At 46.2% G+C, this 26,705-nt stretch overlaps 1 protein-coding gene across 4 annotated transcripts in view; it reads left to right on the top strand.

Annotated features, from left to right (window-relative positions):
- SIL1 (SIL1 nucleotide exchange factor) overlaps window positions 1–26,705 on the top strand; it is a 183,624-nt gene that overhangs the window by 31,849 nt on the left and 125,070 nt on the right. For 3 of the 4 annotated variants that reach the window (XM_019740406.2, XM_074313593.1, XM_074313592.1), the window contains exons 2-3: window positions 13,877–13,989; window positions 20,213–20,348. In XM_019740406.2, coding sequence (XP_019595965.2) covers window positions 13,915–13,989; window positions 20,213–20,348 — 211 coding nt within the window. In that variant the 5' untranslated portion in view covers window positions 13,877–13,914. Of the gene's footprint in view, window positions 1–11,348; window positions 11,496–13,876; window positions 13,990–20,212; window positions 20,349–26,705 lie in introns of those variants that run through there. The other variant, XM_019740405.2, reaches the window with a different exon arrangement.

Below are 26,705 nucleotides of genomic sequence, written 5' to 3'. Positions count from 1 at the left end.
CTGCTTACCTCTAATCTACTTTTGTCTCTATGAATTTGCTTATTCTAGATATCTCTTATAAGTGGAATTATACGATATTTGTCCTTTTGTGTCTGGCTTATTTCACTTAGCATAATGTTTTCAAAGTTCATCCATATTGTAGCACATGCATCAGAACTTCATTCCTTTTATGACTGAATATTCCATTTTAATGTATATGCCACATTAAAAATATATTTAAAGAAAGTATTCCTCTATTGATGGATACTTAGATTGTTTCCACCTATTTGGTCACTGTGAGCATTCACATGCAAATGCCTGTTTGAGCCATCGTTTTCAAATATTTGGGTATGTACCTGGGAGTGGAATTGCTGGGTCATGTGATGATTATATATTTGGCTTTTTAAACAGCTGCCAAACTTTACCACAGTGGCTGCACCATTTTACATACCCACTAGCAGTGTACCAATTTTCCACATCTTTACTTACACTTGTTATTTTCTGTTCTTTTTATTTTTAATTTTAGCCATCCTACTAGGTATCAAATGGTATCTCATTGTGGCTTTGATTTGCATTTCCGTAATGACTAATGCTATTGATCATCATTTCATGTTGCTTATTGCCATTTGTATATGTTCTTTGGAGAAATGACTGTTCAAGTCCTTTGCCCATTTTTAAATTGAGTTGCTTGTCTTTTTGTTGTTGAGTTGTAGGAATTATTTATATATCCTGTATATTAAACCCTTATCAGATATGTGATTTGCAAATATTTTCTCCAGTTCTGTGGGTTGTCTTTTTCACTCTCTTGCTAGTGTCCTGTGAGGCCCAAAAGTTGGTAAATTTTGATGAAGTCCAATTTATCTGTTTTTTTCTTTTGTCTCCTGTGCTTTTTAGTGTGATATTTAAGAAACTGTTGCCCAATCCAAGGACATAAAATTTTGCCCTTATGTGTTCTTCCAAGAATTTTATGGTTTTAGCTGTTAAATTTAGGTCTTTGGCCCGTTTTTGGTCAATGCACCCTTGTTAAAAATCAGTTGACTGTAGATGTGAGAATGTATGTTTATTCTTATGTCAACACCATGCTGTTTTGATTACTGTAGCTTTGTGGTAAAATTTTGAAATTGGGACATGTGACTCTTTCAGTTTTGTTCTTCTTCAAGATTGTTTTGAGTATTCAGGTTCCCTTGAAATTTCGTATGAATTTTAGGATGTGTTTTTCCATTATTGTGAAAAATGCTGTTGGGATTTTGGCAGAGATTGCATTGAATCTGTATATTGCTTTGGATAGTGTTGTCATCTTAATAATATTGTCTTCCAATCCATGAACCAGAATGTCTTTCTGTTTATTTAGGTCTTTAATTTCTTTTAGCAATGTTTTGTAATTTTCAGTGTACAAATCTTTCACCTTGGTTAAAGTCTTCCTTTGTTAAATTTATTTCTAATTATTTTGTTCTTTTTGATGCTATTTTAAATGGAATTGTTTTCTTAATTTCCTTTTTGGACTGTTTGTTACTAGTGTATAGAGATTCAACTGATTTTTGAATGTTGATTTTGTATCTGCAACTTTGCTTAATTTGTTTATTAGCTCTAACAACTTTTTAAAAAAAGATAGATTCTTTAGGGTTTTCTACATATAATATCATGCCATCTGTGAAAAGAGATAGTTTTGTTTCTTCCTTTCCAATATGAATGCCTTTTATGTCTTTTTCTTGCCTAATTGCTCTGGCTAAAACTTCCAGTATTATGTTGAACGTAAGTGGCAAAAGCAGGCATTCTTGTGTTGTTTCTGATCATAGGGTAAAAACTTTCAGTCTTTCACCTTAAGTATGATGTTAGCTGTGGGTTCTTTATATATGATCTTTAATTATGTTAAAAAAATTCTATTCCTCGTTTATTGAATGTTTTTATCATGAAAGGATATTAGATTTTGTCAAGTGCTTTTTCTGTATCAATTGAGATGATCATGTGTTTTTTTTTCCTTTATTCTATCAATGTAGTGTATTAAATGGATTAATTTTCATGGGTTGGACCACTCTTGTATTCCTGGGATAAATCACACTTGATCATGTTGTATCATCCTTTTAATATGCTACTGAATTTGATTTTCATGTTGAGAAGTTTTGTATGTATATTCATAAGAGTTATGGGTCTGTAGTTTTTTTGTAGTGCCCTTGTCTTGCTTTGGTATCAATAATTCTAGTCTCACAGAATGAATTAGGAAGTGTTCCCTTTTGTTCTATTTTTTTGGAAGTTTGAAGAGGATTGGTATGCTGCTACCCTTCTTAACAGGCATTTTGCTGGCTACCGTGTTTCCCTGAAAATAAGACATAACTGGAAAATAAGCCCTAGCATTATTTTTCAGGGTGACATCCCCTGAACATAAGCCCTAATGCGTCTTTTGGAGCAAAACTTAATATAAGACCCCGTCTTAGTTTGGGGGAAACACAGTAGTAGACCCTGGGCTGTGTGGCATGGGAGTACCTATTTGGAGCTCTGGCCTTGAAGCTGGGTCATGTCAACTTTTTCATACTTTTTTGTCCCTATACTCCTGTCTTGGCCAATCATAGTGTTGATGCAGCCTGGAAGCTGCCCTGGCAAAAGTGTCAACTTGGTAAGATTGTAGCTCTTGTGCTCTCTCTTTCTTTGGGCTGATGGATGGACAGTCTGTTTTGGGGTTGCCAAACAAGAGCAAGGCCTCTGAGGCATCCCAGCAGACACGGGAGCTGGTTCTAAGTTGAGAATAATATTAATTTGAAGTGTTTTCTCATAATTCTAACTTCGTATCTGATCATCGAGGTGGCCACACACGCTGTTTTTCAAACTAGTAATTCATATATATGAGAGCCATTATGTTCTGCTTCTGCTCAACAATATTTTATGGACCTGTTTTCATGTATCACCACAGTCCGTATTTCACCGATTTTAATGACAACATCATTTTCCATTGTGTTCTGGATGCCCTCTTTTTAGGTTGTTGATTTTATTCAATCACCAGATACTTTTTGAGTGCGCCCGCTCAGGTGGGTTCTGGTTATCACAGGCCTGTGAAATGGAAGGTCACTGACCACTAACAGCCTTGGAGACGATGGGAGGTGGTGTAGTCTGGTCCTGGATCCTGTTGCTGCTGTGAAACAAGCAAGGCCTTGGCAGGACCGTGGCAGTTCTCAGAACTGAGCTTTCAGCGAAGCCCAGGATGAGGAGCCCTGGGAGCGTGCAGAGTCAGCTTCGAAGTGGGGCTGCCACAGCAGGGAGGACGGCCGTTTCCTAGGCAATACTCTGCTTAATATTTTTAGTGCGTGGTCACGGCAGAACTAAATGCGGTTTCTGATCCCAAATTGGTAATAAATGTAGACATATTTAGAGTCAGAAACAATGCATTTAAAATTCTCTGCTCCTTCATTGTCCTGCCAAGTGCTGAGTTTAGGTTTCTTTGTTTCTTGGCTACCTACCCAGCCTCCCACCATCTCTCAGAGAAGGTGCCCAGATTTTCTCAGGGTGTTAGGTAGGATTGTGAAAGCCGTGAGTTATGGCTCCCAGAGCTGCTTTGAGAAGCATCTGATTTTTGTGTTTCTGCCCACGTATGTAAATGTGTACATTTAAAAATCATCGTCCTTTTAAGTTTTTAAGGATCTGGGATTATAAATAGTCTTGGACTCTCAGGCGTGTTAAAAATAAAATATGACGTGTTAGTTGCTGACTTACCTGGAAGACATAATCAATGGCAACACGGTAGTCGCGAGTCCTGAGCTTGGTGACCTGTCTTCATGCTGCTGCTCAGTGTTTCTGTAAGTAAATGCTGTTTTCTTGGGCCTCTTCAGTTGGTTTAAGGAGCACCCTAACTGTTGCCCATCTCATCATTTCAAAGACAAACTTGTGTCTCAAGTTGCCCAGAACAGTATCCATTTCTCATGACATATTCCTTAAGATTGTACTGTCTGAGACTTTCTTTTTAATGTTGTACTGCCTGAGACTCAGCTATGGAAGGCCATGCTGTCCACTCACTGTGAATAGGACATCAACCGCCCGAGGGCGGTGACAGTCTCTTTTGTATGTTCTGTTCCATAGTATGGTGCCCAGTGGGCTCGGGACCGAGGCTCATACTAAAATATCTTCCTGAAGTACCTGTCTCTAGAGTGTGAATGCTGAGTGCTTATAATCCAAAGTGCCAGAGTGGCTGGCAGAATAAGTGTTGGTATGCGTACTGATTTGCAGATAGTCTGTTGGGAACGATAGGCTGGAAATCACACTTTCCTCCTTGTAATCGTCCCATTAAGAGGCCCTGACCTTCTCTGGAAGCTTGGAGACAGCAGGGGAAAGGAATGACGACCGCTGACTGGGGAGTGTGGATGAGCGTGTGAAAGTCCCTGGTATTCTTTGGAAGCCGGCTATAGAGAAAGTCCACTGTGCCTACTACCGGGAGATCCAGTTATTTGGAAAGGGGAGGGAAGAAGAAAGCCCACGGGCCCTTCCTCTTACTCCCTGGACGCCAGCCGATGCCATCTAGGGTAGTCTAAGCAGTCTCGGTCTGCCCCAGCTGCCCCCGCCCTCCCTACTCCCTCATAGAGGTCGGAAAGCAGCAGCAGGAATTTGGAGACAGGCCTGAGTCACCAGGAAGCTGGGCTCTGAAGTGGCTGTTCTCATTCCGAAGTGGCTGTTCTTCAGTGGGCACTGATGCAGAGCCAGCCAGTAACACCTAAAGGTTTCAAGGAAATGCCTGTTAGCCACCAGAGTGTGGTTTAGGTGTGTGGGCAGACCTGTGGCTCAGGGAAGCTGGGGGCCAAGGAGAGGCTGGATTGTCAGAACAGAAGACAGTTCTACATGGGGGTGAAGCCCCTGCTGCTTTTGTTTATCCTGTCCTTTGCTCAGTTTTTTCTCGAATAGTAGTGAGAGCTGCAAGCTTCTTGAACCCTCTTTTGTGCCAAGCACTGTGCTATATGCTTCATATCATCTCATTTAATAACTGACAACCATCCTATAAAATAGTTACTGTCAGGTCCCCTTTCAGAATTGAAACTTGGAGAGGTTAAGCAGCTAGCCCGAAGTCCTACAACTAGTCGGGGAGACTTGGGTCAAAATCCACATTCTTTTCATTCACTGGAGTGGAGACGGTGTAGAGTGGAGCTTCTGGTAACCTTGGCTGTTATCCTCAGACACAGGTCTGTCACTTTCAGGAGCTCAGGCAGGTTCAAGGAGCCAGTATAAAGAGTAGGTTGGGGTGACCAGTTGGCTCAATGGTTACAGTGCAGTGCTCATAACACCAAGGTCACCGGTTGGATCCCCACATGGGCCAGTGAGCTGCGCCCTCCATAACTAGATTGAAAACAACGACTTGAGGTGGAGCTGATGGGTCCTAGAAAAACACACTGTTTTCCAATATTCCCCAATTAAAAAAAAAAAAAATATGTCACCTTGCCCACTGCCTGCCAGGAGCTTGAGTCTAGGGCCTAGTGGAAAGTACATTGACCAGGTCTGGGGTGTTTCTGTAACTCACCTGGTCTGTTGCTGGCATGCTTAGGTGAGCCCCATTCACTTTTTGGGCTCCATTTTTTTCAGCTGCTGTGTAGAACTAATCCTGTCCTACATGCGTCCTGGATGGGGAGTGGGATCAGGATCATAGACTAGTTGGAAATGAGCTTGGAGATCATCTTGGCCAACTTTTACCCAATATAGTTCTCCCCTCCTGTCTGCTGACTTCTTGCCAGACAGTTGGGTTTATATGAGGGGAGTGCATGGTGCTGGGCTCTGTGAGGGCGAGCAAGGGTGCCTTTGCTTCTTGTACATTTGAGAAGCCTGAGTGGTGGGAGGGGAAGAGGTCAAGCCACACAGGGTGCCAGTGACCTCGCTGCAAGTTGAGCCAAAGGCATTCTTTCTTGAATATCTGCACCTCTGCTGTGGGCTGGGCTGTGCCGAGAGCACTCAGTAATCAACATGTGTGAGCGTCATGTGCGTGTGTGATGTGCAGAAATGTGCATGGGGTTGAGCTGGGTCTCCACAAGAGGGCCCCAGTAGGCTCATTTACATTTCTTTCTCCTGACACAAAATGTGTGCCTTTTTATTCACACTGTTGCAGAACAAATAAAATGAGTCCAGTTTCTGTGGCTGATTTCGTAGATCAGTGGAAAGGCAGCATTGTCTGTGGAAAAAGCACATGTTCTGGGGCCCAACTGGCTTTGAATCCTGACTCTGCCATTCTCTGGCTGCGTGCACTTGGGCAAGTTACTTAACCTCTCTGAATTTCAGTCCCCTCATGCGCAAAATGAGCAGCATATTAGAGTTACCGGTACGTCAAAGGATTGTTGAGAAGAGTGAATGAGCTTAGAACGGTGCTTGGAACATAGAAAAGTGCTCTATAAATGTTGATTATAATTATTTGACAGAATTTACCTTCCCCTGGGCTTCCCAGATAGTGCATTTGAATACTGGGGGAACTGGGTGTCCCTGGAGTATTTCTCTCCATCCCTCACTCCAAGTGCTACAATTATGATTACTGCAACTCTACAAAGTGTAAGGACGAAAGCTTCTGCGCAGCCTGAGGCATGGCTGAGAGCTCAGATAAGTTGTGTCTGATGGGAGTTTGTTCCTGTAGAGTTTGCTTCCCTGCCCCCTCGCTCTGCGACTGTGAGTGTCCCAGGTCCAGCCCGAGGATGTGTTTGTTGAGGGAGACAGCTCTACACCATTATAGGAACCTACCGTATGGCATCAGAGAATCCCTCAGTAGGGCCACTGGAGTCAGTTTTCTTTCTGTTATTGTTAAGACTCTAGTGAAAATGTTGAAAAAATTGAATTTAGAGAAGTAGCTCCAAATTTCTCAACTTCGGTGGACCCACTCAACCTTTCCAAGTGTTCTCCACTCATGCCACTTACTTTATACGAGTGCCCTCTTGTGAGGCCCCTCTGGCTGCCTCATCGCCAAATCCAGTGGGTTTTCTCATTCTCATTCCTAGTGATGTCTTGACATGTTGCCAATAGCTTGATTTTCTCAGGATTCTCTCCTCTCTTGACCTGTGTGATTCTGCACGATTCTTGATGTGCCTCATCTGGTTCCCTTGTTTGTTCCTCTTTCTTTTCCTAACTTCCAGCCTTGACTTTAAGACTATTCTTGGCCCATCGTTCCTTTCTCTCCAAGATTCCTCTCTAAGACAGGGATTCTATTCTTGTAGCCTCGGTTATTACCTCTGTGCTGATGGCACCAAAATTCTTGTCCTGCACCGGCCGTCTCTGCCTCTTTGTCTTCAACAGTTATGAAGTTGCCAGAGCCTTCCTGGATCCACTGACAAGCTCTGTGCGTAAAAGCACTGAACTCTGGTTATTCTGTATGTAGATAGATATTGAATGCCTGCTGTGTCTTCTGGATCTTTAGCAGTCCAGATGAAGATTGAGTTTTAGGCTCCTTTCCAGCGTTCAGATTCTTTGAAGGCTGTGGCTGAGTAGGATAGGTCTGGAGAGGGCCAGGCTGGGCTCACTTTTATTCAGTCGCTCTGCCTGTCACTTGATTCCTTTTAGCTGGAGCCACTGTCTTTGTCTCTGAGGCTGCAGGTTTTGCTAATACGCTTAGCTACGTTCTTGAAGATCTGTTCTCTTCCCTACTAGGGTAGGGATCAGATTGGTCACGTCCTCCCCTTTTAGGGTGCAGAATATTGAGAAGGGGTCAGGCATGCTACCTCCCTGTCTGACCCCGCCCTGTGTTGCCCTCCTTCTAAGGCGACTACTAGTCCTAGCTGGGCCTGCGGAGCCCTTCTTGGCTCCGTGTGGTCTCTGGTGGGGCCAGCACTTGCCCCTGTGCTGCCACTGGAAAGGCCTCTCTTGGGCTCTCCCTTATAGGCTGCACAAGTGGGGTTTGGCTTTGGAGCTCTGGGGTCAGGTAGAGGCTTGGGTTTGCTGTGAACCTTCTACCCTCCAGCAGCGTCCTCTAACGACTTCTTGGGCGCCTTGGGTTTATGGAGGGCAGTTCCCATTTGCTGGGCCCGAGGCATGGCATCAATATTTGGGGCAGGTCCTGTTCCCATGACGTCAATGGTCAGTGTCTAACGGATGCTCCAAGTCCAGCCTTGCAGCCAGTTAGGGGCTGGGTGGTTGGAAGCCACATTGCTTTTGCTGTTCAAAGGCTCTTTTCACTTAATTGTTGTCTACTTTCTGACTTTCTGTTTAGTTTGTCTTGAGGGGGAGAAAGCTTGTTTGCCTGACTACTCCAAACTTATTTCTCTTGTCCTTCAAATGATTCTTTAAAAATCTATTTCTTTTCCTAAGCCTTGGTACATTGTTCTCTCTTGTCAGGGCTGTCCTTTCAGTGTCCTCTTTGTATTGTTTCTTCAGCTTCATATTTGCCAGCTCAAATTAGGCAGTGATCTTCTGTTTGTGTAGAGGTGAGTGACTGTGTGTGTGTGTGTGTGTGTGTTTGTATGAGTCTGTGCAGCCCATAAATAGTAATGACTGTGTGTCTGGGAAGAGCTCATTTTCTAACCTTCAGTTTGTAAAGCAGAAGATTCTTTTACAGTTGTTCCTGCAGCTGGTAGTTTTACATGATGGTGGCCTGGCTCTCTGGACACTCGGACGAGTATGCCAGGAAAAGCACTGAGGGGGCTGGGTCTGCCTTGGGGCTCAGCAGAAAACTGGCTTGGGACTCTCCAATTTTTATCTGTGGGGTTTTTCTCTAACATCTGTTTCCTTCACCTGCTGGGGGTAGATACCCAACAAAAGGCTTTGGTCTTGAAGTTGGAGGTGTGGGGTCAGCTAGAGGGTAAGTAGAGTCTACAGGAGGCAGGAGCTCTGGAGACTTGTTCCAGGTTGCCTGGCCTGGCCCCAACTGCCTGTGGGTCCAAGGGAAAGCCATCTGTGCTCTAATGACGGCGCGATAGCTACGTGCCCGCTGCTGTACCAAGTACTTGCTACGCATTGTTTTATTTAATCCTCCCTAACACTCTTTGAAGTAGGAACTCTTATTATACCCATTTTATAAGGGAAGGAACAGGTCTAGTGAAGGTGGTATGCAAGATCACATAGCTAGGAATTGGCAGCAAGAGCCAAGAGTTGGCCTTAGGTCTGTCTGACTCTTTATGTACTACATTTTCTACCCAATATTTTTATCTCTTTGCTTCAGTTTCCTCCTTATAAGATGAAGGTAGGAATTCTTGCCCTTTCACTTTTTCCCAAAGAGTTGGGGAAGCAAATACTTGGACATACACTGTAGATTAAGAATGTGAGCATTTTATACGATGGAGTTTAAGAGCTGTGACCCAGGCTGCTGAGGACACTTGTGACCATTTCCTGTTCTCCCTGTGCTCTGGCCCTGCGACTGGAGAGCAGCCACTGTCCATGGGGCCTGCCAGCCATGTCAGAAGCTTCCAGAGATCCAGCGGTCCCATTCCTCCTTCCTTTGTTGGCTTCCTGCCGTCCTTTTCTGCCTTAAGAGAAGACAAAGTTATGGGAGGATGTCGTACTCGCACAGGGCCCAATACTCTCCCCCATTCCTGTCTGAATTGAGTGCAGGGCATGAGGTGCCAGCGAGGCCAGGCTATCTAGTCCAGGGGCCCCTTTTCACCTGTGCTCCAAGCATCTTCTCCGGGCTGCAGTAAGCTGGCCCTACACATTGCCGAGAGCCTCCAGCCTCTGTTTAAGTAGAGGCACAGCCTCCATGTGGCCAGTTTTGGTGGGAAAATGGGCATCTCAAGTACCTTATTATTTCTGACGTCTCAAAGCCCAGGATACCTAAGGAAAGCGTTCCTGGTGGAACGCTGAGCTGTGTCCCCCTTTCCTGCATGGAGCGATGGTATTTTAAGTCACAGGAAGACTAGAAATGTAAAGATGGAGTCTGTCCTCCACTGAGAGCCGAGGGTGATGCGAAGGTTTGTTCTGCAGCGTGTCCCGGGGCAGGCGATCCGGTGAACCCAGGGTCATTGGGTGCTAAGTGGTTTGGGGAGGGCGCTCACCTCAGGCTGAGTGTGCCAACCTGTGCCTCCATGGGGTGGCATGACTTCGGCTTTACTTATGTCAGCGTCTGAGGTTTTCTTTTGCTGCTGCTGCCTAGGTCCCTGCTTGAGATGGTGGGCCATCCTGGCAGAACATAGCTGTGTACCACTTCCTCTTTCCCCTCTTTCCCGCAGCTTCAGCACAAAGCCCAGGGAAAACTGTGCCTGCGTGCTCTCCACCCACGACATCTTGAATAAGAACCAAGACTAGATGACATGGCTGCCGGCCAGGCCCTAAGAGGATACCATACCCACGCCTGCTTGCTGCAGAGCTTGCACTTGTTCTCCGAGTAGCCTGGCAAAGCCTGGAAAACTGTCTCACACCTTTCTCCTTGCCCCACTTCTCCAGGGTCTCTCCCTACATACCTTTCCGCCCTGCATGTGCTCTCCCTGTTTCATGGAAAAAGTAGATGGAGGCAGTGAATTGGTCAGGTGTGCAGCCTATGTAGAATTACTGGGGAGAGATGAAGGATCCATTTGCGAATCGATCTCTCATCCTTTGTATTGGCAGAAAATGCTTCTAAAGGCATTGATGTGTGTGCAGGAGACAGTGGTGCTGGAAGCCCTGTGGGAGCTGCCATTTCTCTCGCCATCCCTCTCCCCTTTCCACTTCAGGAAGTGGGGAGGCTGCTGTTCATGCCTCACCTACCCCAGCCTCTTCTTCCTCCATCCCTTTTGGGCCTGCTTCTCCTGTTCGTTTGTCTTCTTTGCCCTTGACTTCTTCATTCTCATTTGTCTCTTCATCTTTTTCTCCAGCGCCAGTTCCGTGTTTATCTCTGGCTCTCAGGAGGGTGCATCTAACTGTGTGTGTCATGCATGTACACACGAATGCTCTCGTGTAGGGGAAGGGAAATCTGTGGCTTTGGGGGATAATCTTTGTTCTCACTTATTGTATGTTGTCTTGATAATGCTGAGTTCCCCACTTCATTTTTGATTCTCCTTTTCCCCACAGCCAAGGCTGCAGGGATAAGGAAGGAATCTTGGGACCCATCTCCCTTTCCAGCCTTCTCACTCCTGATGTGGCAGCCTCTGCCCCTTGTTCATCTTCACTCACCCAGCCTGGCCCTCCACCCCCCTCACAGCCAGGCATGGCCAGGCACCTGTCCAGACCCCAGTGCTGTGCTGTGAACTCACTCCCTGGCTTTCAGTGTGATTGGTGCCCCAGGGAGCCAGGTTGCTGGGGGAAGCTCATGTGGCACTCAGCCGTTCCATTTTGTCGACAAAAAAGAAGAGGGGAGAAGCTGGCAGAAAGCAAAGGCTTTTGCTGCTGGGTGAGTGTAGCAGCTATTTATAGCTCCCAAGCCTTTGCTTTTCCATTTGGCTGTGCTTTTTTAGCACAGTGCTGGTCCAGCAGGGCTGTTTTTCTTCGTGTTTCCAGATGTCCTTAGGGAAAGTTTCTGTCTGCCCTGAGAAGGTGTGGGCTGGGCACGAGGGCAGTAACTTCTGAGAGTGGGTTTAAGCGAGGCTTTCGGTCCCACTGCATTCATGGCACAGGACCTGTTTCTTGAGGTGGAACACGGAGGAGTGTGGCAGGAACAGGAAAGAGAAAAGGTAAACTCCATGCTCTTAAGAGATGTTCCCCCATAATTAATTCAGTTAAGCCTCTATTGAGTAAATTGCTTAATGAGGTGTATTGGGGCTGAGTGATCAACACAAACTTTTTATACAGGTCTGGGCTAATACTGACATGTTCTGAATTTTTCTAAGGCTTTTTTTTGGTGGTTGATGGTGGTGGTGGGGTGTCTTTTATTTTGTTTTTCTTTTTGCCGGTCTTTCCTGTATCATTTGCCAATTTGGACTAAGTTCTCTTGACTTCTGCTCTGGTTTACTGACCAAAATGTTTTCACCACTCCAAACAGAAACTCTGTACCCAGTAACTCCCCTGGTAACCTGTAGTCTTTCTGTCTCTCTGAATGTGCCTATTCTAGACATTTCAGTTAAGTACAGTCATATGATATTTGTCCTTTTATGTCTACCTTATTTAACTTGGTGTAATGTTTTCAAGGTTCATTCATGTTGAAGCAGGTATCAGCATTTCATTCTTTCTATGACTGTATAATATTCCATTGTATGTATATACCACATTAAAAACACACTCATCTGTTGATGGATACTTGGGTTATTTCCACCTTTTGGCTATTGTGAATAATGCTGCTATAAACATTCACATGGAAGTATCTGTTTTGGTCACTGTTTTCAGATTTTTTGGGTGAAAAAAAAATACACACACACACACACACACACACACACACACGAGTGGAACTGCTGGATCCTATCGTAATTCTATGTTTAGCTTTTTGAGGAAACACCAACGTGTCCCCCAGCAGCTGCACCATTTTATGGGCCCACCAGCAACTGTCCAAGGGTCCCAGTTTTTCTGTATCCTTGTTAACATTTGTTATTCTGTTTTTTGTTTCTTTGTTTAGTTACAGACATTGTAGCAGGTTGAAAGCATTAACTCATTGTGGTTTTGATTTACATTTCCTTAATGATTAATGACGTTGAGAATCTTTTCGCATCCCTATTGGCATTGTGTATCATTTTGGAGAAAGTCCTTTGTCCATTTTTAATTTGGGTTGCTTGTCTTTTTGATGTTGAGCGATTGGAGTTGTTTATATATTCTGGATATTAAACCCTTATCAGATATGTGACTTGCAAATATTTTTCTCCCATTTTGTGGGTTGTCTTTTCATTCTCTTGATATTATCCTTTGATGTGCAAAAGTGTTTTAATTGTGATGGAGTTCAATTTATCTATTTTTCTTTTTATCGCCTATGCTTTTGGTGTCATATTTAAGAAAGTATTGCCAAATCCAAGGTTATTAAGATTTCCCCTATGTTTTCTTATAAGAGTTTTAGCTCTGAAATTTAGGTCTTTGGTCCATTTTGAGTTACTTTTTTGTTTATTGTGTAAGGGAAGGGTCCACTTCATTCTTTGTATGTGGATATCCAGTTGTCCCAGAACAATTTGTTGGAGAGACTGTCCTTTCCTCATTGAATGATGTTAGCACCCTTGTTGAAAATAATTGACCGTATATGTGATTATTTCTGGGCTCTGAATTCTATCCTATTGGTCTATATGTCTGTCTTTATGCCAGTTCCACACTGTTTTGATTGCGCTAGCTTTGTAGTGAGTTTTGAAATCCGGAAGTAAAGCCCTCCAAATTGGTTCTTTTTCAAGATTTTTTTTGGCTGCTCTGGTCCCTTGAAATTCCATATGTATTTTAGGATAGGCTTCTCAATTTCTGTTAAAAAAAAAAAAAAAAGCCATTGGAATTTTGATAAGGATTGCATTGAATTTGCATATTGCTTTTGTAGTATTGTCATCTTAATATTAAATCCAGTCCATGAACGTGGGATATCTTTTCATCCATCATTTTAATTTTAACAGCTACTAGGGCCTGTACTTTGGTTTCTTTGGCTGTTTGAAAAGTGATTCGAAAGGCTGTGGTTTGGGAATATTGAACTCTGCTGGTTTAGGGGATGCTAATGGCATCTGTCTTCAGGTATAACAGCGGGTATGGTTTAGAAGTGAATGGCTGTAAAGGCTTATGCAGATTTGGACCCGTGTCTGTCCACACACAAATCAAATGGTTCGTTTCCTTTCTCCTTACCATAGCTAATACCACTCTACATAACTTGGTAACAAGTTGATAATGAGGAAGGAAGGGACCAGGGCTGTTACAGCTCAGGGAGGAGTCCTGATTGACTCAGTTCCAACAAAGGCATATCTCGCCTTGGCTGGCTAGAGTCCTTAAGGGAGATGGAGGCTGACTTCAGATTGATCTACCCCTGTGGGAGAAGACCTATGATACCTCTATGTGGGAAGTGTCTGACATCCATTGAGGAAGTGCCATGGTGGGAATCACAGTGCTGGGGGATCAGGCCCCAGCTTCCCATTGACCTTCTGTTTTCTGTGTTTACATTCGATAGGTCTCCCTGTGCCTCGCCAGGGCCTGTCCCCATCTAGGATGGCTCCTCTGGGCCTGCTGCTCGGGCTGCTGGGGGCCTCCTGCTTCACCTTCTGCCTCAGTCATCAGAACGCAGTAAGTATCTTATCACAAGGAGACGGATCCCGATTGGTTCCAAGAAAGCCTCCACGCCACCAGGGCTGCTGTGGGGGTGCGCTGAGCTTTTGATTTTCTTACAGGAATCTGGCCAGTGCTCGGGCAGAGTCTCTGTACTTCTTCCCCTCTATCCCTGAATCTTCTGGCCTCTGTTTAAAGCTCATGGTGCAGTTTCTCTTTGGGGAAAGTATGATGATGATGATGTTGTTATTTAAGAAGAATAATAAGCTTACCATGTACTAAACATTGTTATTAAGTGCTTTATATGTATTTTATTTAATCCCCCCACAACACTATGAAGTAGACAGCTACAATTGTTATCCTCATTTTGAGAAGGAAGGCACTAAGGTTCAGAGGCATTAAGTGACTCGGCCACAATCCTACAGCCAGCTTGTGGCAGAGCTGGGAAAGTCAGGATTCTCCCCAGGAGCTGGCTGCCTGTGGTGAGCACCCAGTAGGACTGTTTCTTCCTCTGCTCCCCTCTTCTTTGTGCTTTCTCAGTCTATCCATATCTCTGTATCCTCGTTTCCTCTGTCCTTTTCTCCTTGTTCTTTCCAGGCCTCTCTGCTTTAACCTAGACTTCATTGCTTAGGATTTCTGTCTTTGCCACAGCAGGAGCAGAATGCCCGAGAACGTTCTGCCCTTGGCCCAGCTGCACATGCTAAGGCGCCTGGCCCTGTTTCCCTGGCCTGCCCAGCAACAGTCTGCCCTTGACCAGCTCCCAGTGCCCTCTCTCCACCCTCCCTTGAGGAGCCTTGACTGTCAGCTCTGACAGCTTTACCCTCCCCTGGCCACCTTCCCCAACCCCAGGGGCTCCCACTAAATGTTGGCTAAAGTGCTGGAGGCTTTGGAGCTGGAGAGCCTTGAAATGCAAATGACAATTGTGATGAATTTAATAACAATGCAGCTCAGCGAGGTTCACCTCTGGCTCATGGCAAACTTCCACTTTCTCTCTGAAGTCATTTGTTTTCTCTCTGCCTTTCCCCCCACTTTGTGGAGCAGGAGAGAATGTACAGTTAAGAGTCGTGAATCCTTTTGAACTTTTAATGTTCTCTGACTAATATCTTGTTGGTGCTGGTTTTTTGGCCTCTTCTTCAAGGACAATGCGAATAAGATCCCATTGGCCCCTATGTATGGGATCGTCCAGCCGCAGCATGAAGGCTGGGGTTGTGTTTGGCATAGCCTGGCCCAGAAAAGCACCCAAGTGCCTCAAGGGATCAAAACTGTGTCCCCTCCCAACCTGCAGCTCATGAGGATCTGGGGGCTCCCCATCATGAGCTTTAGCAGATGCACAATTAACAAAAGCGTGCTGATGAATTTACTTAAGGACTGTGTGTTAGTAAGTCCCTTTTGGATAATAGTCCAACCAAATAGATGAGCTTTCAGAGTCATAATTATTCTGGCCCATTTATATTAGCTCTATTGAGTCTAGTCTCAGAAAAATGTTAATACTGACTTTCATCAACAGAAGCTGCTTTTATCCTTATGTCTGTTCCTAAGCTGTATCCATTTGTCATAATCTTTCATCATGTGCTAAACAGAAGTAGGAGTTGAAGCATCTTTTCTCTCATACCATAAAAATTGCTGCCCTGATGGCATTTAAAATCCACATTATGCAGCCAGCCACCTTCACAGCAGTGAAAATGCCGGTGGGGGAGGTGCTGGTGCTCATGGTCCTTTCTTCAGAGCCTGGAGACCTGGCCCGGTCCTCCCAGAGGGTATTTGTGCAGGTTAATGGCCACCCAGGAAAGGTTGGCTGTGTGTATCGGGGTTTGATCTGGAGCCAGCGTCCCTTCCCGCCTCTTGCTATGGCACCTCCCTGGGGTGCCACATCTTAGGAGCAGTGTGGACCCCGAAAGTGATGTGATTGTGTGGCATACTGGCCTTCAGAAAGGTAGTGATTAATGAGGGAGGTAGTGGAATCCAGTGGAAGGAGCACAGACCTTTGGTAAATCCCGTTTTGCCACCTACTTTGGCATTTTGACCATTTCTGAGCTTCCTTTCCTTATCTTTAAAACAGTCTTGGTTCCTCCCTCTTAAGATTTTAGAATAGATTCAGTGTGATTATAGATACAAAGCACCTAGCGTTGGGATTGGCGCAGTAAGGTCAATGATGGTCAATAAGTGTCAGCTGTTATTTTTAGTAAGGGGGTGGCTGCTTCCAGGGTTTCATTTAGGGCTCAGTCAGGCACGCTCCTGTCCCCAAATGTTGCCCTGGCAGTCTGTCTCTGTCACATCGTCCATCAACCTACCATTAGAGATTCACTCATTCTCTTGGATCTTGAAGGCTTTGATCTTTAAGAATCTCTTATTCAGATACAAGCACAAGGAAGTGTGACATGGTCAGCTGCTGTCAGCTAACACCTTCGCTGGGATTTCTTGCCAGTCAGTTGAGAGGAAATTGGTGGCAGGGAGAAGAGACTGCTGAGCATTCAGCATTGAAGGGAGCCCTGAGAAGCCAGCTGAGAGGGCACCAAAGCATGGGATTCACTTCACAAGTGATCAAGGGCTGGCCCACCTTTCTCTCTCCTCTTGGTTCAGGACACTGCCCAGGCACAGAGACTAGTCTTGCTTGTTCCTTCTTTGGGACTGTGGTTTCTCACCCGGTCCGTGAAAGCTTTCCCTTGGGAAGGGGGCCGTGCTGGTAGATGGGCTAAGGTGATCTCATTGCCCTGCTTCATTCTTTCAGTGTCCAGGGCACAACCATTAGGACACGTGACTAAGAACAGAAACACAGGAGTGAGTCAGAAATCATGCATGAACGTTGGAGTCAGGCAGGCCTGGACTTAAATTTCTGCTCTGTTTCCCGCCAGTGTGATTTGCACAGGCCCCATATGCATCCTCCACTGTAAAATGGGAGTAAAAGTATGTGCTTCACAGATGAAACTCGGACAAGTGGTGAGGCTTGCAAGGCACTTTAGCCCAGTGCTGGGCATATATTATGTTGGTACAAAAGTAATTGTGGTTTTTGCAACTTTTTTTAACCTTTTGAATTACAATTACCTTTGCACCAACCTAATAGTAAGGGCTTAGTAAATGGTAGCTGCTATTATCATTACAACCTCATCCCCGTGATGTTGCTTTTCCTCAAAACCTTTTATGGAATTTCCCTTTTGAACTGACTGTCTAAGTCATGGTATGTCCATATGACCGAACTGCCCTCAGTGCTTGCCAGATGTGATTTGGGCAAACAGTCCAAAGTCACTTGGAGCCGGATTTGGTGAACAGGGTGAGCTGGTCGGACAGGGGAGCACCAATTTTGTATCACCCCCATTAAAAACTGAGGTATGCTATAAATGTTAACATCTGGTTCAAAGGTGGTAAGAGGAAACTCATAAAACATCTTGAGCAGTGACAAGATTGTTGCAAAAGCGTTTGGCCTTCTTAGGGCTTGAAGCATGTGACTCAGTGGTTCATTAGCCTCCTTCTAATCCTACTTTTTAAACCTACTCTGTTAACCTTGTTAGAGAAATCTAGAAAAAGAGGCTTTCCCAGCTCCTAGTCATCAGAATGAATACTAGCCCTGCCTGGATTTTGAAGGGCTTTCTGCCACATTCTCATCATCACCATTCCCCTTGCCTCTTTCTGCTTTTCTTGATGATGAGAATTTGGTTGCTTGCTTATAGCCACACCTGCCGGGAGTTACCTGGCTAATAGATATGCTAACGTAAGAGTTGCAATTTAAAGCTTATAGACGCTTGGTTTGGCCCTCTTAGTGTTCTAAAAATAAAAACATTACACATAAAAATCTGGTTTTCTGTTTTCAAGTTGAATGCCTTCATGGCAGTGGCGGACCAGCTGAGTAGCAGCTGCGTTCCTCAGGCAAGGCAGGAGGGCCCCAGTTTTCACAGTCCCATCACTCCCTGTTGCTTTCCATCTGGCCCACCTTGCTCATTTGCATCCTTTCCTGCCTGGCCCAGGGACGGGATGCATTTGACCCATGCTCCTCTGACGTAAATTTTACTAACATTTTTCTAGCCCCACAGTCTAGTGTATGGTGCTTCAGGCAGAGGCTGACCATCACGGGCTGGGCCTTGGAGCACCCAGGCTCCTGGTACTCAGTGGACAAGGTGGTCTTTGTTCTGGAACGTGTGGTTAGTACCTGGCTTCCAACAGACTCAGCTGCTGTGGGCTTTCCTCAGTCCAAGGCTTCCAAGAGACATACCTGCCTGTGGGAGTACGGCATTCCTTCCTTCCTCTGTTCTGTGATTACAAACTAAGCCTTGTGCTAGGCCTGGGGAATACAGTGGTGAAAGAGACTGACACAGAGCCTGTCCTTAGAAACTCAGCTGGAGAAGGTTGATGCCCATGCCCTCAGATTGTAGGGTGCCTCCTGCCAGTCTGTCTGCTCTTTAGTCTCACAAGCACTTCTTCTCTTCTGTTCCTAGTTTTTTTTTGAGCTCAGATTTGTGCAAACATCAGGTTGAAGAGATAGGAGAGGTTTGAGGGGCTAGGCTGCACACTTGACCACAACCCAAACTTGATCTGCCTAAACAATGCCATATTGTGTAGTCTCTGTTGGATGTCACAGCACAGACTCATCTAAACTGGAACCCATGACTGCCTTTACAAGAGTAATAGCTACCGTGTACACAGAGCTAGTGGTGTACTGTGTAAAGTACTAAATACTTTACAAGGTAGTTTTTCATCTAATATATGAGTTAGATGTTGTTATCACTACAAATGGGGAGACTGAGGCTTGGAAAGTTAAGTAACTTTCCCAGAGTCACAAGAAACTGGGATTTGAATTTTATTTGAACATCAAGCTCTGTTATTTGATGCAGAGCTTGAGTTCTTAACTATTATGCTATATAGTCAATGCCTCTCATTATTTGTGACATGATTTGAGGGCCTCTTCTTGCTCAAGATACTTTCCTTACTGGTCCTTAACAAGATCTGAAATCCTGCCATTTGAATTTCATGCCTTTATTTCTTGTTAAAATGTAAAAATCCTTAGAGGGGCTTTACATTGTTATCCACCAACACCTTAACATCTTAACCTTTCCTCTGACAGCTAATTAAAGATCAGACCTGAGGGATCCAGGCAGGTGGGGGTACCTATCTGGAGCTGGGGCACTGCTTGAAAGAGGTGCATTGTTACCTCCCATGCAGAGTTAGAATTGTTAGGAACTAAAATGAGATCTATGTAAAGTACCTAGCACAGGTTTGTGTTCATAGGAGGAATCCATGAAATATACTTACCTATGATTAGGGGAGGTGGAGGAAAAGTGATGGTGGGGGAGGTGGGAGGGCTGAAATGACCTGGTGTGCTAGTGTGGGTTCCTTCTTGCCCTCCTAAATGTAATTTCCCAGAGCTCTGGAACCCTCTGGTTCCAATTTCCTGAGGCCTTACTGTGTTTATGCAAGAGCAGGTTTAAAAATGGGACAGAAGGATGGGAGACTGAGGAGGAGCAAAATGAATAATACTTTGTATTTATCTTGCATCTCTGTCTCCTGAGCTCAAAGTGATCCACCGACACCATCTCATTAATCTTTCGTGCTCTCCATGGGGTGGAAGGAAACAGGTTTTAGGAAGAGGTTTCCAACCTGGGCTTCTCCCTTCCTCAGTCCACCTGGACTCCCAGCTTCCCACTTCCACCCCTTTCTCCATAGATTGGAATGTCCCAAATGGTCATTTATGCCCCATAGGCACCCTGGGGAATTGCCAGATCCTTACTGTGCCCTGCTAGGCTGCTTAGGAATCAGTTGGGCCTTAGCTGCTAGCTTTTGTACATCTGGGGTGGCCATTTGAGGCCTTATTCTCCTGTTCATATATATCTGTATATATATATATATATATATATTTTTTATATGTCTTTTTTTAATTGTAAGAGTAATAGGTATGAGTTTTAAATATCAAACAGTATAATATAATATCAAAAGCAAAAGGCTCTTACTGTCTCCTTTGCCAACCTCTTTCCCTAGTATGTTCCCTTAACCCCCTAGAGATAGTATGGAACTTTGTGGACTTTTTCCTTATGCATGTACAACAGTGCTATATACACACAACATCTGCTGCGCTCATTTAACCGAATTGCCTCACTCACACTGGTTCTGAGGCTAAGCTTGTGAAAAGTCCAAACATGGCTGGGGAGGGAAGGAAGGGCATGGAGGGGACAGAGTACCACCCCGGGCCATTTCCTTTCTGTTTGCTTGTATTTAGCTGTGGTGGCTCATGCCCTGTGTTTTCTTTTCTCTGAAGGAGTTTGCGCTGACCAACCCAGAGAAGAGCAGCACCAGAAAAACCGAGAGAAAGGAAACTGCCGCAGAGGAGGAGCTGGACTCCGAGCTTCTAGAGGTGTTTCACCCGACCCACGAGTGGCAGGCCCTCCGGCCAGGTATCAAGCCCGGCGCTGTCCCTGTGAAATACACTCTGATTTCAAATTGCATGTCCTTTGTCCCCACAGGGCTGCTTTGAAGGGCAGCCACTCTTGGGCCTGTTGGAGGGAACAGTGTGGTCCCTCGGAGTGGTGGCTGCTGCCGCCGGGTTCAGGGACCTCCATTTTCCAGCAGAACAGAGATTGCAGCGTCTGAGTTCCCTGGAAAGAAGGCAGGTGGTGGGTGGCCAAGCTTTCTGAGCAAGTGATTGAAAACTTTCTCTCCTTGCACTTCTGAAGCACAGGAGAGGCAATGACATGTGCCTCGCTCTGCAAGTGCTATTTCAGGCTCTTCTGCTCGGCTCAGTGCTGCTGAAATATTGTTCACAGGGGAGTCCTGAGCACTGGTGCGGGGCACGAGTGTTCTTTTGCTGAAGGAACCTGTGCCGAGAAATAGGGGCTGGTCCTGGCCTGGTTTTTAAATGGGGCATCCTCAGAAGGAACAACTTTCTAACCCTTTTATGAGCCTGGGCCCAGGGCTTAAAATAATAATGAAAGGAGCCCACAGTTGTGGTGTTGACCATATTCAGGGGCTGTGTTAGGTACGTCATGTGCATAATCTTGTTCCATCTTTACAGTAATAGGAACTGTTATTGCCTTTATTTTCCTAGGAAAACATACGTCAGAGAGGTTATAACTTGACCTCTGTCCTTTAGCTAACTCGTTCTATGGCATTGACCTTGGATCCAGGACCTACCTTTTCTCCTTTGTCCTTCTAGTCCCGGCTGTCTTTGGCTGCAGTCCCAGCGTGGTGACACTTGGGCCTGTTCTCAGGAGTAGGCGGTTTGCGTTCTACACTGTGGCGAGGCGGATGGCGAGCCCTGGCAGCTGCCACAGTGTAGTTCCCTCAGCTCCTCACCGATACTGTCTTCACTGCCCCCATTGCTGCTGTGCTGGCAGGGGCAGTGTTTGCTGTGCCAGCCAACTTTCTGGTAGTAATATCACTCCTGCTGGGCTTGCATGCGGGTAGTTGCTGCCACAGAAGAGCGATGAAGCACCAAGGAAGCCAAGTAGGAGCTAATGGTGTTGGGTAGAGGGAGGTTTTAGGAGCAGAGGAGCTGCCTTCAGCAGATCCAACCCCTGGCGCCCCTCCCCTGGCTTCCCTGAGAACTGAGCCCCTGGTCCTTGAGCACTGAAACTAGAGGCGTTCTCAGGTGGGGAGTAGGAGAAGTGGGCTGTACCCACTGGTGTTATGTGGTTAAAGGTGCTTGTACCATTTTAAACCAGGCAAATGCCTGGAGCAGACGGAGGTCGATGTCCTCTGGCTGCCCCTCCTAGCCTCTCTGTTCCTGTGGATAAGTCTGAAAGTTCTGACCCAGGGCCCTTGCCCAGCCTTCTGGCCAGTGGGGCTGCTGTTAATGGCTAAACAAAGAGCTCCTCTCTGCAGCCGTGGGGAGGGAGAGCCCGCGCATGGATGACAAGGGCAGCGGAGGGCTCTGAGTGCCTCCTGGAGAATTAGAGTGGAACACTCGTTTTTACATTTAACTTGAAGCCCCATTGACATCACCCTCTGCCTTCTCGTTTCTCAAGAGCCTCTTGTAAATTCTGCTCCACATTCCCTAGAAGCTGTCCCAAAGGCTGGTGTGTTGTGGTTGAGCACAGATACTTGGGCCCCACAGCGCAGGGGGCAAAGCAACCCAGTAGCGCCTGCCCATCTCAAGTGTTATTTGCCTATACTCACCCCCAGAGTAGGACTAGTGAAGGGGCTGGTGAGAGGCTTGTTCTGGCTTCCGTGTCTGATGTGAGGTCATTCTGAGTCTGATGCTGGGGAGTCAGGCCAGTGGGGGCAGACAAGACTCTCTAAGGCCCTGGTATAAGATTGAGGTGTTCTCTGTGTATATTGAGAAGGTTTTGTATGTCTGTCTGTTGATAGGAAATTGACCTCTCCGTGGTCTGGGTGTATAGCTGGTACTTGCCTTCAATCAGAATATAATATTTAATTCACCACATTTGGAATGCTGCCTGGGAGCTTCCAACACAGCTACCTGAAGGTTAAAGGAACGTAGTCAGTCCTGGGAACTTTTGATGGGTATATAAATGGGGAGGTAGTAAAATTTAGTGGTTAAAGGGACAGACTTTAGACTCAACTGGTTCTGGGTTCAAATCCTTTGCTACTTAGGGGATCTTGGGCAAGTCACTGAATCCTTCTGCTCTTCAGTTTCCCCGTTGATGTTGTGGGGAAATGTCCTGTTCTTCCTGCTGCAGAGGCTGTTATGAGGATTCTTGACATGAAGACATCACTTACTATGCAGCAGTTCTGATTTTAAATGGTAAATTCTCCATTTGTGCCACCCATTCAACTTGATTGTAGAATTGGTTACCAGTGAGGGTGCATGAGTGTGTAGCCTTCCTGCCCTTTCTGGCCTTCGATGGGGAAGGGAGCTTTTGATGAGAAGGAGAGACTTTCACAGCCATGAAATGCACTCCCTCTCTCCCTCCACTGAGGTTTTTGATGAGGGAGCAGAAGGGGTTGGCACAGCATTTCTGGCCTGAGAGTCAGGGACATGGCACAGGAAGGTGGCGATGTATCTTCTGGGGACTTTTCAGAAAATGGCCAAGTGGCTGGTTTGTGTTGACCCCAGTTCAGTACCGTCTGCCCTGACAGGTCTCTGAAGGGAGGACCTCCGCTCTGTTGTGCTCAGGCTTCCAGGGAGGAGACACTGGGGTACGTGGCCTGGGCTCATTTGAAGGCAGATTTCCAGTCACAGGTTGCAGTACCAGGCGACTAACACATGACTTCATGGGCCTTCCTCCCAGGCCCAGTGGGAATCGCGCCCCAGGCCCAGGCGCTCAGCCGTCGAGCAGCTGCAGGCCACTCTCCTTAGTCTGCCTGCCTCTTATTACTGTCAGCATCCTCACTGGGAGCTGCTTGTTCCTGGAAGTGATTTTCTTGTCTCTCTCTCCCCTGGTTTATTTTGGGATCTGTCTCACCTTATGGAGGCACAGCAAGTATTTGAGTGTGGATTCAGCATCAGCTGTTCCCAAGCAAGCAGAGGAAAGCTGTTTGCTGGCAAGTCCTATGGATTCTGGGCAGGGGACTCAGGAATTTGTCCTGGGGTTGAGGCCCCCTGAAACCCAGGTCACTGCCTGTGCACTCGTTATTGCAGAAAGCTGGTCACAGCCCTCTACGATGGAGCTTCTGCTCCCTGAGCATTTTCTGAGATCCTGTTTTGTGCCAGGCGCTGTACTGGTAGTCAGAGATATGGACAATAGCTCACGTTTACTGAACATCGACTGTGCCAGGCATTCTTTGCGGGCAGGTGCTATAACTTCCCTCATTTTTATAGACAAAAGTGAATCTCAGAGAGGAGAACTGACTTAGCCAAGCAACCAATAAGTGGTAGAGTCAGAATTCCCACCTTGCTTTGTCTGGCCCTAAGTCTGAGCTCCTAACCATTGTGCCGTACTGTTTCTCTGGGTAGTAAATGGGACATGACCCTGCTTCCATCATCTTATAGTCTCACGGATGATAACAGAGACAGAAAAAGACATCCAGAGTGTGTTGGATGTGGTGGTGGAAGTGTCTTGTGCCCAGTGAGGGCACAAAGAATGGGTGTGGGGAGGCGAGTGCCTTCTCTCTCTTCTGAGATCTTGGTGGAACAATGAGTCAAATTGTATAATGCTAAACCTCCAATCCCACCTTCAGTTCTCTTTTGAGCTGTGTGGTCTTGGTCAAATTGATTAGAATCTCTGAACCAGTTTCTTCATCTGAAAATAGGGATGAAAATATCTGCTTCACAGAGCTGACATGATGAGACAGAAACAAGATTAACGTCTGTAAAATGTTTCACACAGGACCTGGCGCATAGGAAATATTCAATAAGTGGCTGCAGTTGTCATTTGAAAAAATATGCATTTGCTGCCTTCTTTTCCTTGGGGACCTGCAGGAGAAGTGGAGGCAACAAGGCAGCCTGGACAGATGACCCCCGTGCCCTGCCCCTTAGCCAGTACTGCCTGTTGCCCCCATGTGGGCTCGAGGAAGCTCACACCTGGGACCCCTTATTGACCTGAGCTGACTTCCCGGAGGCTGTGAGAGCTTCTGAAATATTAGCATTAGCACAAAGAGCCCACTTGATGGTAGCGTGCCGGAAGCCCATGCAGGGACATGTTCATGTGAAGGGGTTAAAAAAAGGAAAAGAAAAATCCAAATCATCAACAACCGATGAGAGCAATCCAAGAATTATAGAGCACCAGCCATCTGGTCAGATCATTTCAGATCTGCATGAGCAATAGGAGGGAATTGAATTTTAAAAACCTCGTTTATAGTAGACCAACAGCTCTGTTTCAAGTATTTAGGAGAGGAGTCTGATTTCCTGTAGGCCCTGGACATCTGTCTGCAGGGAGCACCTGCCTCCGGTCTGGGCGATTCTGCAGGATTGTCTCCGTGAGGCCTTTGGCTACAAGCTCGCAGGGGGCAGTGTGACTCTCCAATCCTCCGACACCAACTAGGTGTCCAATAAGTCACTTCAGTTCTGACCCCGTCTACCTGGACTTCGTGTCAGATCCCACAGTTTAATGGCTTAATGCCCCTGCCTCTACTTCAGATGTGTTGCAAATTCTAGGCCACCTGTGCTTTTCTGACAGACTAGCTGTAAATTGGGGGTTCCCACTATACCCTTCTCAGGTTTGATAATTTGCTAGAACAGCCAGCAGAACTCAGGAACACACTTCAGTTACGTTACTGGTTTGTTGTAAAGGGTACAACTCAGTAATAGCCAAATGGAAGAGATGCGTAGGGCAAGATATGGGGGGAGGGGTGCAGAGCTTCCGTGCCCTTTCTGGGTTCAGCACCTCCCAGCACTTCTGTGTGTTCACCAGCCCGGAAACTCTCTTAAGCTTGTTGTTCAGGGGCTATTATGGAGGCTTCATTACATAGGCTTGATTGATTAAACCATTGGCCATTGGTGATTGGACTCAATCTCCAACCCCCTTCCCCTCCCTGGATGTAGGTTACCCTTGGTCTTTCTGGTTACCCGCCCCCATCCTAAAGTTATCTAAAGGCCTCTCACCAAGAGTCATCTCATTAGCATAAACTCAGGATAAAAAAAGGTACTCCTACCGTGTTTCCCCGAAAATAAGACTGTGTCTTATATTAAGTTTTGCTACAAAAGACTCCTTAGGGTTTATGTTCAGGGGATGTCATCCTGAAAAATCATGCTAGGGCTTACTTTCTGTTAGACCTAAAATAAGACCTAAAAATCATGTTAGGTCTTATTTTCGGGGAAACACGGTATCACTCAGGAAATTGAAAGGGTTTTGGAACTCTGTGCCAGGAACCGGGGATGAAGGCCAGATGGACTTTTTGTTAATCCACAGGCAGCAGTTGAGGTAGGACTAAGGGGCAAAGCTCTCAGTGCCTTGTGGGTGGGAGGCAGGTGGCCCTCCCTTTCTCCCTAGTCTGGAGGGATCTTCCTTATGAGTCCTCTCATCTCCCAGGAGGTTCACAAGAGCATGACCTGCTTCCAGCCCATCCTCCTCTCTCTCTCTCTCTCTCTCACACACACACACACACACACAAGCTCCTGTGGCTCATCAGAGTGGTGCAGTGGGACTTCTTGGCTGTCACCAGGAGGTAATGGCCTGAGGGTGGGGTATAGCTTGGAGCCTCTGTTGGGTGATCTTTCCTCCTGGCTCAAGTGCGGTGCTGGAAAGGTGGAGCAGGGGCCGGATGCACAGAGGAAACTGCGGTTTTTGTGTGGTGGTGGGGTAGTCTGTCTCCTCTCTTGAACACAAGTTGCTGTCTCCAGCACTTTTTCAGGATGAGGTATTCAACAGAGCTTATTTTTGGTGCTATCTCCTTCTGCACAATGCTTTCCTCCCCCATTTTGAAGGCTTTCAGGTCTTCTGGGGATTCCCCGAGAACTTCATTTGTTCCTCCCTTCCTATACTTCCAGCCCATTTCACCCATTATTGCCACCTCCCCTGCCTTTGTTCAGCGTTCTCCACTCTGAGCATTTCCTTTACTCCTTGGTAATATGACTCAGGGAAACTGCTTGGGGCATAGCAGGATGCCAGGCCTCTTGAGGCCTATTGGAGCAATTTCTGACATTCCAAATTCCTCTGTACTTGGAGAGAAAAAGATGGAATGCATGAAGGCACCAGAAGGCTCCATGAGTACAGTTTAAATCTCTGCATTTCAGAGAGACCCCATTTCCCATATTTGGAGTTCTCCCAGGATGGCTGACCATGGCCCCTCAGCAGCCAAACCCCCTCACCTCCAGGGTAACGGGATGCCAGGGCAGGAAGGCCTATGACCTCTAGGGCAGCCACTGCCAAGGCCGAGGTCACTTTGACACTAGCTGGTTGAGCTCCATGCTG

This window comes from Rhinolophus sinicus, linkage group LG10 (assembly GCF_036562045.2).
Source record: "Rhinolophus sinicus isolate RSC01 linkage group LG10, ASM3656204v1, whole genome shotgun sequence".
In the NCBI taxonomy this organism is placed as follows: domain Eukaryota; kingdom Metazoa; phylum Chordata; class Mammalia; order Chiroptera; family Rhinolophidae; genus Rhinolophus; species Rhinolophus sinicus.
Note: the sequence above shows the minus strand (reverse complement) of the source record. Positions and strands in the feature narration are given on the sequence as shown.